The sequence below is a fragment of the Electrophorus electricus genome, chromosome 6 (assembly GCF_013358815.1).
Source record: "Electrophorus electricus isolate fEleEle1 chromosome 6, fEleEle1.pri, whole genome shotgun sequence".
Classification (NCBI taxonomy): domain Eukaryota; kingdom Metazoa; phylum Chordata; class Actinopteri; order Gymnotiformes; family Gymnotidae; genus Electrophorus; species Electrophorus electricus.
Window position 1 is genome coordinate 26,883,738 of NC_049540.1, and position 15,953 is coordinate 26,899,690.

The 15,953-nt window shown below is 47.8% G+C and overlaps 1 protein-coding gene across 3 annotated transcripts in view; it reads right to left on the minus strand.

Annotated features, from left to right (window-relative positions):
- Positions 1-15,953, minus strand: part of rxraa (retinoid X receptor, alpha a) — an 87,703-nt gene that overhangs the window by 55,076 nt on the left and 16,674 nt on the right. For all 3 annotated transcript variants that reach the window (XM_035527167.1, XM_035527168.1, XM_035527166.1), the window contains exon 2: positions 914-1,027. In XM_035527167.1, the coding sequence (XP_035383060.1) occupies positions 914-1,027 (114 nt within the window). The remainder of the gene's footprint in view (positions 1-913; positions 1,028-15,953) is intronic.

Below are 15,953 nucleotides of genomic sequence, written 5' to 3' on the forward strand. Positions count from 1 at the left end.
GTTTAACCTAGTTGTGTGCTACTAGCAAAGCGCACGAATGTAGTAAATGTAGTAAATAGTTATCACCTTTTTTTTTTTACATTAAAAATCTATCAGCTTTGTTAGACCTATGTCTGTTCACCACTGTTGAGTCACATCTAAAGACATGAACACTGAAATGCACAATGAACCAGCATGTCAAAATCTGTACTAATAAAAACGATTTTATTAGTAGCGAGTTCAAAGGTTGAAATGTAACTTCCAGATTATAACCAAAGGAAAAGAAAGGAAAGGAAAGGATCAGGTTTTTCGAAAATAAATAAATAAATAAATTATATATATATATATATATATATATATATATATATATATAGAGAGAGAGAGAGAGAGAGAGAGAGAGAGAGAGAGAGAGAGAGAGAGATCCACTGTGGAAGGGAAATTACTGTAATAGGCTTTACAAATATGCAATGTCTCTCTCTAAAGAGTCACTGTAAAGAGTGACTACAGAAGGATGTGGCACACCACTCTCCTCATGCCACAAGGGCGGCGCTGTTGTGTTATGTCTCTAATGCCACTGGCCTGGAGTGGGCATACCTGGGGAAGACACACTAATGGCAGCCATGTCTTAGATCAACACAACAAACTGCAAATGATACACAACTCAGTTTGTCTGTGTGTGTGAGAGAGGCAGAGACAGACATACAAAACAAGTCCAGAAACATTACACATGAATATGGAACAACAAGGAAGTCGTAATGTAACAAGTAGCACTGAGTAGGTGTAGGTGCCATACTGTGTGTGTGTGTGTGTGTCTAGCTGCTAGGCTGTATGTGAGTCCTTCTGTCTATAGTGATGAGAGAACCGTGGGTAGGACCGCAGACCACAGACTCTGTGCTGCTTTGGTGCTGTTGAGTGACGGGACCCGTTTGCTTACCTGTGGACAGCCTGCGCTGATGTAGGGAACACATGCCGCTGAAGCAGGAGCAGACATCCCCTGGGCGACCTCGTGGAGGGGGGGGCGCCAGCGAGCACTGGGGCTTCAGGAACCCTGAAGAGGAAATGCAGAAACTTAGCCAGGTGCAAATGCCACCGTGACGTTCAGTACGGTTCTAGCAACATGGGCGGTGGTCGCTCAGTGGTTAAGGTACATGACTTGTAATCGGAAGGTTGCAAGTCAAGCCCCACCACTGCCAAGTTGCCACTGTTGGGCCCCTGAGCAAGGCCCTTAACCCTCAATTGCTCAAGCTGTACTCAGTTATAACTGTAAGTTGCCTTGGATAAAAAGTGTCAGTAAAATGTTTGGGCTTTAGGGTGGCTTTTTTGTCATGGTTATAGGGTCAGCTAGTGAGACCTGCACAGTCACCCTGACTACCATTATAATAATGATAATAACAATAATACCCAGTTGTCAGACTGCCATGAACCTACACCGTCATGCCGTGTTCCAAAACTACCTCTAAAAATCAAAAGTATTTCCTATTTACTGTTTACTGAAATAAACGGAGAAGAAGTAAAGAGGTTAACTGCCTTAAGGAGCACCCGATGGCTTTCTCTCGGGCTCTGTCTCTCCTTTTCTTTCCCTCTATCTCTTTCTTTCTCTCCCTCTCCATCTGCCCTTCTGACCTCTCACATTTGCAGCCATGGCCTGCTCCACGTGACTCGAGACCTGCCTCACCCCTGCACCCCTGCCCCAGGGAAGCAGGGAGAGAGGAGGGTGCGTGGGCCAGGGGTGGTGGGCGCCTCTGTACTGGTAAAATGCCAGATGTGGCAGGCATGCCTGCAGGGCGTCGAGTGGGACGCCACGGTGTGGATGTCTGGGGTCATAGGTCATTCTCCACACCAAAGACATGCATGGGGCACAATGTCACACTGATACGAGCTTGTCCATGATATGGACTGTAAACACACTCGTTGGAGAATGACACCCACAATTATACAACTAAAAACATTTTCTCTATTCTAAAGATTTACATTTACTGTTCTATTTCATTATATTAAATTACATTATGTATTACATAATGAAAGCTATCACAAAAGCTAACACTCTATAGATTTCCCCACAACACTGCATAAATGCATAAACGCTGCAATCATAAAATAAATGAAACTAAAGCATCCTTTGGTTTTGATAAATTATCCAAATCAAAGACATGGAGTTGGAAAAAAACAACAGAGAATGAGAAGCTCTCAGATCATGGTCCAGATTTGGATTGTGGAAATAGTTTAGTCTCCCCAGACACCTCAGGATACAAAGAGCGGGCGTGGAGACATACCCACGCCTTCATTCTCGCGCAATGAAGCGCTCTCACTTCCACCATGAAAAACATGCCATTCCGGATGGGCTCAGCCAGTGACGTTTAAAACAGGCACAGAGATACTGAATTAGTCCCCCGAGATCAGCTGAAGCTGAAGTCCTGGTCAGGGGTAGGAGGCCCAAGTGTGTGTGTGTGTGTGTGTGTGTGTGTGTGTGTGGTTGGGGGGTTGTTGTTAAAGGCATTCCACGGCCCTTTGATTAAAATCCTAAAAATGTGCAAATGCCAAAGATGGACAGAGAGATTTAGGTCCAGATCATGGTGAGGGAATGAGGAGGAGATGAGGTGAGGGGAGAAGGGAGGGGCGAAGGGAGGGGAGAGGGGAGGGGAGAGGGGAGGGGTAAGGAAGTTAAGAATTAATGAATTCATTTTCTATTACACTTAAAAGTCTAAAACTAAAGCATGCTTGTATTCAAAAGCACATAAACAATGTCTCTCAGGAAAAGCCCAATCGATTGTGTGTTAAATCTCTGCATTAAAGTATGTGTATTAAATTTTAGGCCTAATTGTCATAAAATTGTTTAATGTTTGTTTAGAAGGAGAGAGAGAGAGAGAGAGAGAGAGAGAGAGAGAGAGAAAAGTAACAGACTTGAAAAGTTATTTATATTTCCATGCATCATAACTAGCATTACGTAAAGGTGACAAGTGCTGGAAAGGTTTGAAAAATAAAGTGCAATTACAAATCAGATGACTACACGTTGCTTCGGAGAGAATTACAGCCAATTCAGTAACACAAAAGAAGTCTCATCATTGTGTTCCTTGTCATTTCAACCACCTCTAACATGTGATTCCTGCCTAATCTTTCATGATACCAATTCCAGTGAGGAAGCACAAATAAGTTGCATTAGAGCAACAAGCACTGCACTGGGGAGGCAGCTTCTCCAGAACAGATGCAGGCAGCCGTGATGGGGCGCGGAGGTCCTGCCTCCAGGCCACGGCATCTCACCCCGCCGGCAGTGGTCTCCACGGCGTGTGGGTCACGGACCACGACACGTGCTCGCTCAGTCTGAGCGATGGCTCGGAACGTCAACACATGAGCCATATGAGTGCAGTCGAGCTTGCAAATCATGGCAAACATGACAGGACAGTGACCACTGAAGAAGAAAAACAACTCAAAAACAGAAGCTCTGGAACTTTTTTTTTAAATGGACATATGCTCTGCATTCAATTATGCAATTTAAAAATGGAGTAATTCTCAAAAATGATGGACTATGGGTTGACTGCATGTTGTGGATAGGAGATATATGCATGTATTTACATCTGCACTTAATTTATTTCTCCCTCATTTAACACCATCATCCCCCACACCATCAGAAAACAGAACTTTTACGTGTACGTATATACGTGTGCTGTGCTTCCATCAAAGCAGTTTTATGTCTGACGAAGGTGCTAAGCAAATGTGTTACTGTCTAGGCACTGCCTATTTGGGACAGTTGTGATGAGATGACATGATTACAGAGTCCCTTCTCAAGCGGAGCTGTTATATTAGCCTAAGAGTGAACCACTAATTAAACACAAGTTCAGGATTCCTAATTTCATCTCAGTCACTTTAATAACGATATAATCAAGCTTTAGGGGACAAAACTCCATAAACCATCAGTGAATTTGAATGGTAATCAAAGGATGATGAGCTCACGTACACTGTTCTGATGAACAATGTATTTTCACATTGTTTTTTTAAAAAAAAAAAAAAACTCCCTACCCTGTGTCATATGAAGTTTATGTAGCAAAGCACATGGAAGCTATGCTAATAAAAACGCGATAAGAAGTGTGCAGGCTTTGCTGGACTGCTGGAGTCAAATAAGGTCGCACAGGGTCCTCTTTAAGAGCCACGGTGACACAGACTCAATTCAAAGTTTACAGATGCCGTTACGAGTGGGACCAAGAGGCTCTCGCCGTAATGCAGACAAGAGACATCACTGCTCTAGAAGCTGCTTCCGTTCTGAGTCATGTTACCATGGAGATCGTCCTCAAGGTTAAAGCGCAGCACAGCACAGCTTCCTAAGCACCATGAGGTAACCCAAGGAAGGCAAGTTAGAGGTTTGCCCCCAATGCACCCCAATACCAACCACCCCCTCCACCCCAAGGGACTCTCTACTGGTTCTCCTTCATTACAAGCTTACAGACATTTCAGCGATAAAAAGCCCACAAGCTTACCTAATGTCTCACTAAAAAAAATAAATAAACAAAAAGCACATGCTATGACATGCAACAGTGAGCTGGAGTTTGGATTGGCTGTAGCCGGCGCCCTTCGGTGAGCTGGAGTTTGGATTGGCTGTAGCCGGCGCCCTTCGGTGATCTGGAGTTTGGATTGGCTGTAGCCAGCGCCCTTCAGTGAGCTGGAGTTTGGATTGGCTGTAGCCAGTGTGCTTCAGCCTTTCCATATTGTGAAAGCACTTGTCCTGTCTAACAGTTCTAAGCACCACAAATCCTCGTCACCCTTGAGAAGCCCGTTGTGTAGTCTGCCTCATCCTTAAATACGGAAACCAGTAGGTAGCAGTCTAGCTCTCATGAAGAGGTCATGGGAAGTATTACTAAACTACCGGTAAACGGACTGACGAACCACCAGCCATAACTCTCATGGACTGCCAGCGGGTTCACCCACACCACTGGACCTTGGATGTTTGCTTTGCACTTAAAGCAGCAGTCGTGAAGAGCAGGCTCTCATTAAGAAAAATTAACATGCCGGCAGATATTTTACAAGGAGCAGCCTACCCTCTCCTGAGCCGTAATCCAAGCCCCCCTGAGACCTTGGCCCATACTTTGCGGAGTCTGCTGGATAGAACCCATGGGTTCAGGCGGGAAGGGGGGGGATGCTAAACTCTCATCATTTTCCATTTCCATCACCTCTGGACCAATCCAGTGGACGTGCAACTAGAACTGCGTGGTTCCTAATTTAGTAGTCGCTACATCAACGCTGGCAATATTGATATCCCAAAAAAGGCTGCGAATACTCAAATGAGCCCTCTAAGAAATGCTATTGTCATACCTCAGCTGCTATCCAGCCAGGAACGAGCGCACACACACACACACACACACACACAAGTATCCGTGTCAATCATCACCCTCAGCCACTCTCCTGCTCTCACTGGTAAGCGGCTGCTATTTAACCTTCTCCTAGTTAAAGCCCACGGGTGTCGAACCCCGGCACGTCACGCCGTCGCCTGCCACGTGCCTACAGCTGCCGTTCTTCTTCTGACTGCTCTACGTCAGTCTTTCCTCACCCTCACCCCCCAATTTACTTTCATTTTCTTGAACAAAATGTTGCCTTTTCCCTCCACTCGCAACTCACTCTTGTGTAGCAAATGTCATGCCCATTTTTTAATTCTACGCTGTAAGATTCCAGACCAATCCTAGACGCTCCAGATAGCTGTTTGATTTTTGGGGGGGGGGGGAAAAAACGAAAGAAAGAAAAAAAAAAACCAGGCCAATGACACGTCAAAGGATCCTCGATGTGTTCGGCGCTCACTACTGCGTGACATGGTGCACACTGGAAGTCATCCCTTTATCAGGGACACGCTCCTTTTTCAGTGAAGCTGAGTCGATTGCTCTCTGCCAGGGACCTGTCGTCTTGTGCGAGAACACTCGGAAATAGTGCAGCTAATGTGGTCTGTTTGGTTTACGCTTGCAAGTCTGAAGTCTTCTTGTTTACTGCACCCCTTCCAAACAGGCCTTGTGAGGAAATCATTTGTCCTACTGCCACTTTGGCCTGCGATTCACTTTCTACTGACGTTAACCGGCTTGACTGACATCAGACCCGCATTCTGATCAGAGCACCTCATCAGATAGCAAAACATAATTTTATCATTTTCATTGTTTGCCTAAAAGTATTAAATTGTTGCATTTGCTAACATTATACTGTAACATTTCGACTGAAACATTTTTGTGTTAAACAGTAACATGATGCAATAAAAAAAAGGCCCAGGCTCACTTTGGAGTAAAACAGCACTACGTGCAGTGATGGGCTGACTTGACTGTGAAACGTGTACCATGCTGTTAGGCACGGCTATGGAGTAGCTGTACCCAGTAAAGTAAAGATCACTCAGTATATTGAATTTGCAGCTGTAACTGTGATTTGGGACACCGTCCACATTACACAGCCCTGCCGTGCCATCGTTTCCGATGTAATGGTCACATGACTGATTAGGCACGATAATTAAATAACCAAGATAAAATTCTGTGCAAAGCAGGAACAGGCAAAAGGTATAATCAGGAGTTGTTGTTTTTTTTTTTTTTCCTTTTTAGATCTCTCAGTTCACCTTTCAGACACAGGGGGTGGAATATTCGGCCCCTCCGAAATCCCACCCTGAACGGGACCTACTGCTGAGACCGCAGGTGTTCCCATCCAGCCGATCCAAAGGCACAGCCAGGCGCGGTGCCTGCGCGGGCTGTGGAGACGCGCCACGCTGGTCCGACGGACTCGGGGCTCCTGCAGCTAGTCGCTGCGGCTTCCTGTTTCTGCTTTCTCACGACTGCGTAAGAGCAGGGCGCTTGTGCAGGGCTGCCAGGGGCGTATGCCGCACGGTGACACGCAGCTGCACTTAACAGCATGCACCTGTGAGCGCCGTCGGGCTCCGGCGTCCGCCAGCCAAAACTCCTACCAGACACTGGCTGGCGGACGAAGGTTTCCTGTCCAGACAAACCTTGTTTTTGGGAGATGGGGTGGGTGGGGGGGGGAGGGGGGGTTGGCTTGTGCATTTGTGTGGGTCTTTGTGTGTGCATGCAGGCATATGTGTGTGGAAGGGCGTGTGGGTGTACAGGTTTGTGTGTGTGGGTGGTTGTTGTGATTGTGTATTTTGAAACTTCCTTTAAAAAAAATCTGCATGACTGGTCATTAATTCTGGGGTGGATTTTTGGAGTTTAAAACATGAGTGTAATATAGTATAATCTGTTATTTCACAATTTATTAATGACCCCTCGAAGTCATTTTGTGCCCTGCAAGCATGTTGACCAGATGTTCATAATGAGTATTCTCCTGAGTTTAAGGACACACCAGTGCACTTTCAAAACACAATCCCAATATATAGAAATGCAATCAGAATATATAGAAATGCAATCGTGATTTGATTTGTCCACATCTTGCAGCTCTAGAGTTGACCTGACCCTCAACTTGATCTGGCTCAAACCTTCTTATTGATTTGAAAAGATGTGTGTGTGTGTGTGGTATGTGTGGTGTGTGTGTGGTGTGATTGGGTGTGTGTAGGCTGTACCACTAACGGCCACGTTTGTAGGTATTTCGCTGGTTGTTTCGCTGTTTCGGACTGAATGTTTGTTTTGTAGATGGCACATGCCAGCCAAACTGCCACCCGCCCAGCAGTGGTGTTTCAACCCCCCGAGACCACAGCGCTAGCAGAGATAATGATCTAGATGGGGCTTTAACCGCTGCTCATTTATAGAGGGATGTTTTTAGTATGACTTTGTTACAACCGTCCCTCCACTATGGCACAGTATAGAAATGATGCATAACCACAAAACGGAGCCATTTATCGTAACGGCACAGACATGTAGAAGTACAGTTCCTTCCCTGAGAGATTTGTCACCAAAAAGATTCCTCTGCCATTTATTTCTCTTAAAGTAGACAGAATAAACCAAAAGATGGCCGAGAAAGATGACAGTGAAGGGGATAAAGAGAAATGAGGGGGGCAGGAAGGAAAAAGAATTCAGCAGTAACAAGGTTAAGACGGAGATTTCAGGAGATGGCCGGTGCTCGTCAGGCCCCGCTGCAGGGCAAAGAAAACAGGGAACTCTCTCTCCAGCCAGCATCCAGAAAGCTCCATGGCCAAACGACATAATTGAATTTGTGTGGCTGAACCCGGGAATATATGCAGAAAAGAAAGAAGCCATTGAAGCAGCTTCTGACGAGGATGTGTTTAATATACGCTGACATCAGACCCAGTACCCCAGTGGTAAGTTAATGATCACATGACTAGCATGATCGGAGTATCCACACACGAGTGACCAGAGCTCGGTGAAGTTGATCATTCTATCGATCAGTTTTCTACATCTTCTGTAACATCCGGTTCAAATGCTTTATCTTTTACATTTCAGAAGGTGAGTTGCAGTTTGTTTGTCTTTTACTGAAAGGTGGATAAGTGGAAGAGAGGGATGCAGAGACTAAATGACCTGTGCGCTTCCGGCAGACCCCAAACTGTCATCATGTGGTCTCACTTCCTGTTTGCATGTAGAAGTGGCTCCCCATGTCTCGTCTCGTCGCGAGTTGGACTATTAAACTGAACATTAGTGTGTGCTGCCTCCAGCACAGAGCTCCGCATGCAGAAACAGACAAGTAATAAAAGCACACGCTCTCTTCCACCACATACTCCCAACACACACACACACACACACACACACACACACAATAACACACACACACACACACTCTCACACACACACTCACAATAACACACATACCCCCAACACACACACACACTCACACACACAATAACACACGTACCCCCAACACACACACCCACACACACACATACCCCCAACACACACTCACACACACACACACTCACAATAACACTCATACCCCAACACGCACACACACACACTCACACACACTCACACACACACTCACAATAACCCACACACTCACAATAACACACACATTCACACACACATACACACACACACAATAACACACACACATAGACACACTCACACACTCACACGCACACACACACACACACACACACAATAACACACACACACACAATAACACACATACCCCCAACACGCACACACACAATAACACACACACACACTCAATAACACACACACACACGCACACACACACACACACACACACACACACACACACACACACACACTCACAGTAACACACAGTCATTTTCACACACACTCACATACCACGTTGTCATGTGGTAACACACAGGCCTGCCCCCAGACACACACGCACACTCACACACACACATGCGCGTGCATGCACACTCACACACACACTCACTCTCACACACACACACACTCACACACACACACACTCACTCACACACACATGCACACTCACACACACACACACATGCGCGTGCATGCACAGCGCCTATTCTCTCCCCACTGAACAATGTGCCCCTTCAGCGTCCGACCCAGATTCCCACAGCCGTAAAACAGCTCGCAGGGCTCGGAGACACTCATTACCATCATCATATCTTCCTCCTGTCCCTGTGAGCTTAATACATGTCCTCCATTCATCACAGTTGCACACCTCTGCACCTCCCTCATTAGGAACAACTCAAAACTCATTTGCTGGGGCTGGTAAAGTCTGTGGATGGATTTGAAAGCAATCAAGCATAATTCGTACAGCAAAGCTTTTCTGCAGGGCGAAAATGTGCCCCCAGACCGAGAGTGTGCCGGTACAGACATTTGGAAACCTTGATAGAGGCTTTTCCAAATTAAGTGGAAGGAATTTTGCCCAAAAATCGACTTTTACCTTCTAGTCCTAACTGCTGAAAACTAAATGTGTAGAATTAACAGTAGAATTAACAGTGGATGTCGAAGTGAAAGTGGCGCGGTTCAAATGCACAAAGTGAGTTGTGGACTGCAGCGGAGCGCAGGACGGAGGCGTGACGGGTTCTGTCACCACACTGCAAAGCAAAGAGCCGCCAGGGCTGGGGCGCAATGGCCGGAGCCCGTGGGATCTGCTCCGGCAGCCCCCCAGCACTCTGGACACTCCGGAGGAGGCCGGACACTCCTGGATGCCAGCTCACCACAGCGGGAAGCTGAGCAAGGCTTTCTTTAGTCCTGTAAAGCACTCACAGCAGGACCAGAGCAGGAACAGGAAATCAAAAGAGGAAATTAAATTGAAAGTGCTAGAAAGCTTTAGTCATGGGGCAGCCTAAAACTGCAGGGGTTCTGTAAAAAGCATGTTACGCTCAAACGCTCTAATGTATGTATTTCTGGGTTGCATTAAAAGTTTTGAGGTTTCTCACTTGCTTTTAACTTTTTTAAATGCCACGCTGCTTGCCATTCTCCATGCCGAACAGCTCACTATTTCATGCACTTGTGACAGCAGTGGCGTATAGATTCTGTGACTAGGCTTCGGACAGGTTTACCAAGCGCAGAGGAAAGAGTAAACGTGTGGCCACCTGCCAACAGCGCAGTTCCCCTGCACACATGCAAAGTCCTCTCCGGCTGAAAGTGGAAGTCCGCGCACGAGTCGAGTGGCGGAACGGGAATGGGGACGGATCCGGGCCGCCTGCGCGACCGCTGCAGCCCGGAAGCCGCATTTTTCTGAACGGGAAGAGGAAGCTAAACGCGCTGTGGGGGGGGGGGGGGGGGTGTCATGTGGCTTGCTGGTAGGGTTCATCCCAGGGTGGTCTCCGCGGTTCAGGGTGGTCTCCATGCGCCCCACTGACTGCCAAGGCTCCGTTTGACGTCCAATGGGTGAAATACTCTTATCTGCTGGCAGTAAGCTCCAAAGGTTAGCAGATCCTGGTAGAGGAGTTTGGAGGAGTTTTACAAAGTCAGGCCTGAGACACACCATCTGCAGCTACTGTGTATATTTCACCAGTTTTGTGTTCATCCCTGCAAACACCTCAGCGGTGAAATGACTTTCGTCTTCCTTATGATCTGCTATTCTAGGCGCAGCAGCTGAGCTCACTGAAGACAGCTCTCTGCACTGTGAAGCTTCCTGGTCTTCACTGTCTGGTCATGGAAGTGGGCCTTGAATGTAAACATGGACTGCATGTTGACCAAGGGATCAAACTGTTTACAAAACAAAACAAAACAAAACAGCTAATAATGTCTGACGTGCTTTGAAGAAGAGCAGAATGCGTGTGATCTTAGCGCTCTGCAGCCTAGGAACATATTAGAGTATAGCTGTTTATTCATAATCCATAGCTCTATCAGTGAAGTGCACCCACGCATGGCTTGCGTTCTTAATCAATGTCATCATGACATCTAACTAATTTCCCAGGTAAACGTTAGTGATTTTGTTGCTGTGGTTCTCTGGTAGCCTGAGTCAGGCACATTGGTATTCATTGCAAAACCGCCGCGTAACAACGGCACAGTGGGGGGCAGGTGCAGGACGGTCACGATCTCGCTCATCACGTCAGGAATTCTGTATCTGCCCCCACCTCCAAAAATGCCCTAAATGATACAGGCAGGGGGCTTGGGGGGGGTAAAAGACAAAAACAACATCACGCAACAGCAACGAGAACTAGGTCAAATCACGTGAGTGTGTCAGGGACTGCAGGCAGGATTACAACATGTGGTCCCTGTTAACTACAGCTGTTGGACCATGATGGGAGAGGATGGGAAAGAGGAGACAGGGACAGGAGTGGGGCAGGAGGAATGAGAGGTGGGGGGAGAGAGAGGATGGGAGGTATGGGAGAGGGGCTGGAAAAGGACGGGAGGCGGATGGCAGGCGGATGGGAGAGACAGGAGGGGTATGGGAAAGAAAGGAGTGGGATGGGAGAGACAGGAGGCGGATGGGAGAGACAGGAGTGGGATGGGAGAGACAGGAGTGGAATGAGAGAGACAGGAGTGGGATGGGAGAGACAGGAGGGGTATGGGAGAAACAGGAGTGGGATGGGAGAGACTGGAGGGGTATGGGAGAGACAGGAGGCAAATGGGAGAGACAGGAGTGGGATGGGAGAGAGGAGTGGGATGGGAGAGACAGGAGGCGGATGGGAGAGACAGGAGTGGGATGGGAGAGACAGGAGGCGGATGGGAGAGACAGGAGTGGAATGGGAGAGACAGGAGGCAGATGGGAGAGACTGGAGGGGTATGGGAGAGACAGGAGTGGGATGGGAGAGACAGGAGGCGGATGGGAGAGACAGGAGTGGAATGGGAGAGACAGGAGGCAGATGGGAATAATACTGTACCTCTGGTTTAAGCTTTTACCTGCTAAGTAGCTTTTGCTCGCTAGCTAGCTAGGTTTCTCCCACAGGAAGAGGACGAATGTAGAGTGTGTGGCAGAGCCACTGGCCGTCTGACTGTGGATTCTGGCAATTCTGGTGAAATCAATTCTTCATCTAATGGAATTTCAAATATATGCAGGACACGCTTATATGTGTATACGTACTTTCTGTGCTGTAAACCAACATGGATTTAGATCCCTGGGTATTTAACTGGACTTTTAGCTTTATTTAGTCAGAAAGCTTCAGACATGGCGACAGACCTGAAGCGTGAGAGCAGAAGGGAGCCGTCCAGTCATTTTTCAGTCGTGCAATCGATGCAAATAGGCATTTCAGGACACACAAACGTCCCGAGTCTCAGCACACACCAGCAGTGAGAGGGGGAAGACTGAGTGAGTCCCACACAGGCCTGTGAGTCTTGCCTGTCTAGTGCCAGCCTATCCCATGGCCAGTGTGACTCGGAATCTTCTCAAAGACTATCCCCTTTCCCCCAAAACCTGAACTGTTCAGCCGTAAATAAACAAGCACGAGTACTGAGGGCCGACTAGAACTCATATTCAGAACTCATATTTGATGGCAGTACAGAATATACCGTCTTATTATTCAATTAATTATTCAAACCTCTTTACCTCTTGTAAATGTAACTACATTTTAGATCATTTTAGGCGTTATTTGAGGGGGAAAACACTCAATAACTTTTTTTGCCATATTTAACAAAACCCAGTCAGTATAAAAGCATTGTTGAAGAGCAGAAAAATGGCCTTGAAAGGAAAAAAAACCTCTTATCTCTAATACCAGATGCTAAGCCAGAGAGACAGAGCGTCATTTCAGTTTATGGAGAGGCGCATGTTAACAGCCCGAACTAAAGCAGCGGACGTGATTTGGCTCAAAAGGAGAGACTGACCTGACAGGGGTCACACTTCAATGGAGTCGGAATAATGTATTCGCACACGCGTGTCTGACCTCAGCCTTCCTTTCACCTGTCCGTTAGGCTGACACGCCCTGACTGACTGACTCCCTCGTTCCCAGTCCTGAGGGCTGGGAGCCATGTTGATGTTTGTGACTTGGTCATGCCTCTTTAGATAACTGGACCATTTGTAATATAATAAGGGGAAATGTTAGTGGATGGAGCTGACAGAGTGTTGAAGTAGCAGGGTAAATAATGCAAGAATGAGGAAAGGAAACACATGCACCCACACACAAACACACACACAAACACACACACACAGAGAGAAAGACAAAGACAGAGAGCGTGAGAGAGACAGGGAGAGAGAGAGGGAGAGAGAGAGAGAGAGAGAGAGAGAGAGAGAGAGAGAGAGAGAGAGAGAGAGAGAGAGAGAGAGAGAGAGAGAGAGAGAGAGAGAGACGAAGCACACACCGGCCTGTCCTCGCTGTTCCTGGTGCAGCCAGGCAGAAAGATATAGGCCATCTGCACAGCAACACAGAGAAAATAGCTCTGTGAGCAGACAGAGGGAACACGATTAACCAACTGGCTGCATTTGAGAGCGACGTTTGGGGGGGGGGGGGGGCGTCAGAGAGAGAAAGAGAGACAAACTGAGATAAGAGAGAGAGGGAGAGAGGGAGAGAGGGCGAGTGAACAGGATTTTTAAAAATAAGAGCACTCTCTCTCAGCAACCTAGGAGGTGAAAGACTAGACTCTGGGAGGAAACGATGGAGAGCAGAAATTCAAGCATCCCCACGGACAACTGGCCAGGTACGCGGACCAGGGCCTCAGTGGAAGTTAGACAGAGGGGTAATGGTTTCTGTTAAATATGAGTTGTCTGCTTTCAGAGAAAGGTGCATGGAAGGGATTAGCTGTACAAAGGCAATCCAGCACAGGTGTGCTTCCACCGGGCGCTGAGCGCACACACCAAAACAGCTGCGAGGCTGACCAGTGTAGCGTCGCTGAGCTTTCCTGCCACTCACATTCCTTCTCGAGTTCGGTGTGGAAAGATTCGTAACATAACCAGCGATGGTTCGATGGTAGCTGCAGGAATTCTGCCCTGTGCGGTGCCTCTTTTGATAAATCTGTTGGCACAAACGGACTAACCGCTCATCAGTCCTACATCTTACACCGTAGAGATTTCGTCTTTTCATGGTTTAGGGTTAAGGATTAGATTAGGTATTACATTTCGCGCTATGCTGAGAATGAGCGATTGCTATCGGGATTAGTGTGTGTTTCAATGGAGCAGGAGCGGTAACAGCGGGAGGCGTGGGGGTGTGTGTGTGTGTGGGGGGGGGTGTCTATGGAGAGGGAGGTGAGTTACCAGACCCTCAGCGCTGTGCATCACTTCATTAGGCCTCTCTACACAAAGGGGAGGTGGTCACATGGGCCTAATTTAGGCCAGAATAAAAATGTGACAGCGTTGTCATAATGGGAGTCCCCTCCTTCTCATTTACCTGCTGGCGTCTCGGTGGGGGCTTTGAAGACGCTGAACACAGACTGGGTGGGGTGTGGGGGGCGTGTTTGGGGGTGGAGGGATGAAATCAAAGGAGGACCTTTAAATTCCAGACAATTTCCCCAGATGTTTCAGAAATATTCATTGAATCACTCCAGATGTGCCAGTCCCACTCGGGGAAAAAAAAAAAAAGTCCACAAAACTTTCTTTTTCCTTTCACTTTTCCTTTCCTTTCTCCCTGTCTCTATCCCTTTCTATCAAAACACCTCCGCCTGTTCCGAAATCGTCTTTTATTGGAGCCTTTGATAGCCATACAGCTAGGACGGCTCCGAAGACTCCCGCGCCTCTCTGCTTTAGGCACGAACGCTCCCACAGACAAAGGACCGCGTCAGCGCAGGCTGGAGGGGGGAGAACGTATGGAGAGGGTTTGCCCATAATCTCCCATGGCAACAGACCCAACAGAAACAGAAGCCCCAGGTGGAGAGTGACCTTCCGCGCTCTTAATGGGTTTAGTGGGATCGGCTCGGTTGTGGTTAGCCCTGTGGTTCTTTCCTGCGCTGCTGCCGCAGCAGCAGAGGGCCTGCACCGTACCAGTACTGCTTCTGTCACAAACTCCGCAACCTCTGACCCCGAGCCTCCCTCGCAACGCGCATAAGAGCAGCGGGACGTCTGGTGTGCTGTGCCTCGCCGCCAGGCGTGCTGTTCCTCGATGCACAAGACATGCAAGAAAGAAAATCTTGTTCAAGCTTTACCAGACCAGCCCATTAGAAATACCCATCAACGCACACACACACACACACACACACACACACACTCCAGCAGATTTTACAGCTCTCTGATCTGAGTCTCCTGTTCCTGGTCACAGGCTGAAACAGAAGAAACCATCCTAAATGTGACATTTGAACTTGTCGGAGCTGCTTCCGTAGGCGTTGGAATGTGGGCCCTGTGGTATGCAGCACAGCGCTGACAAAGGCACCCCACCTGCTCCACCTGCCTGCACACTACTCCACTTCCCATGGGCTTTCTACCCACAGAGAAGCTCCGCTGTCAACACAAAGGTTCCTTGGCCCAGAGGACTGCCAGTGGTACACTTGGGCTTCCAGTCTGGAGGGACGAGGAGGAAACCTCGCACTGGTAGTCGGAACAAATATCCAGGGAGAACAGCCAAACCACAACTACCTCCTGATGTCGTAAGTGTTGCTAAAGTGTCCTACCAGTTCAGCAGAAAATATCATACACACACACACACACGCATGCGCTGACGCATGGGCATGGGCATGCGCGTGGACACAAACACACACACACACACACACACACACACACACACACACACACACACACACACACAGAAAAAGGTATTGCCACTGACTTCCATGAGCTTGAAA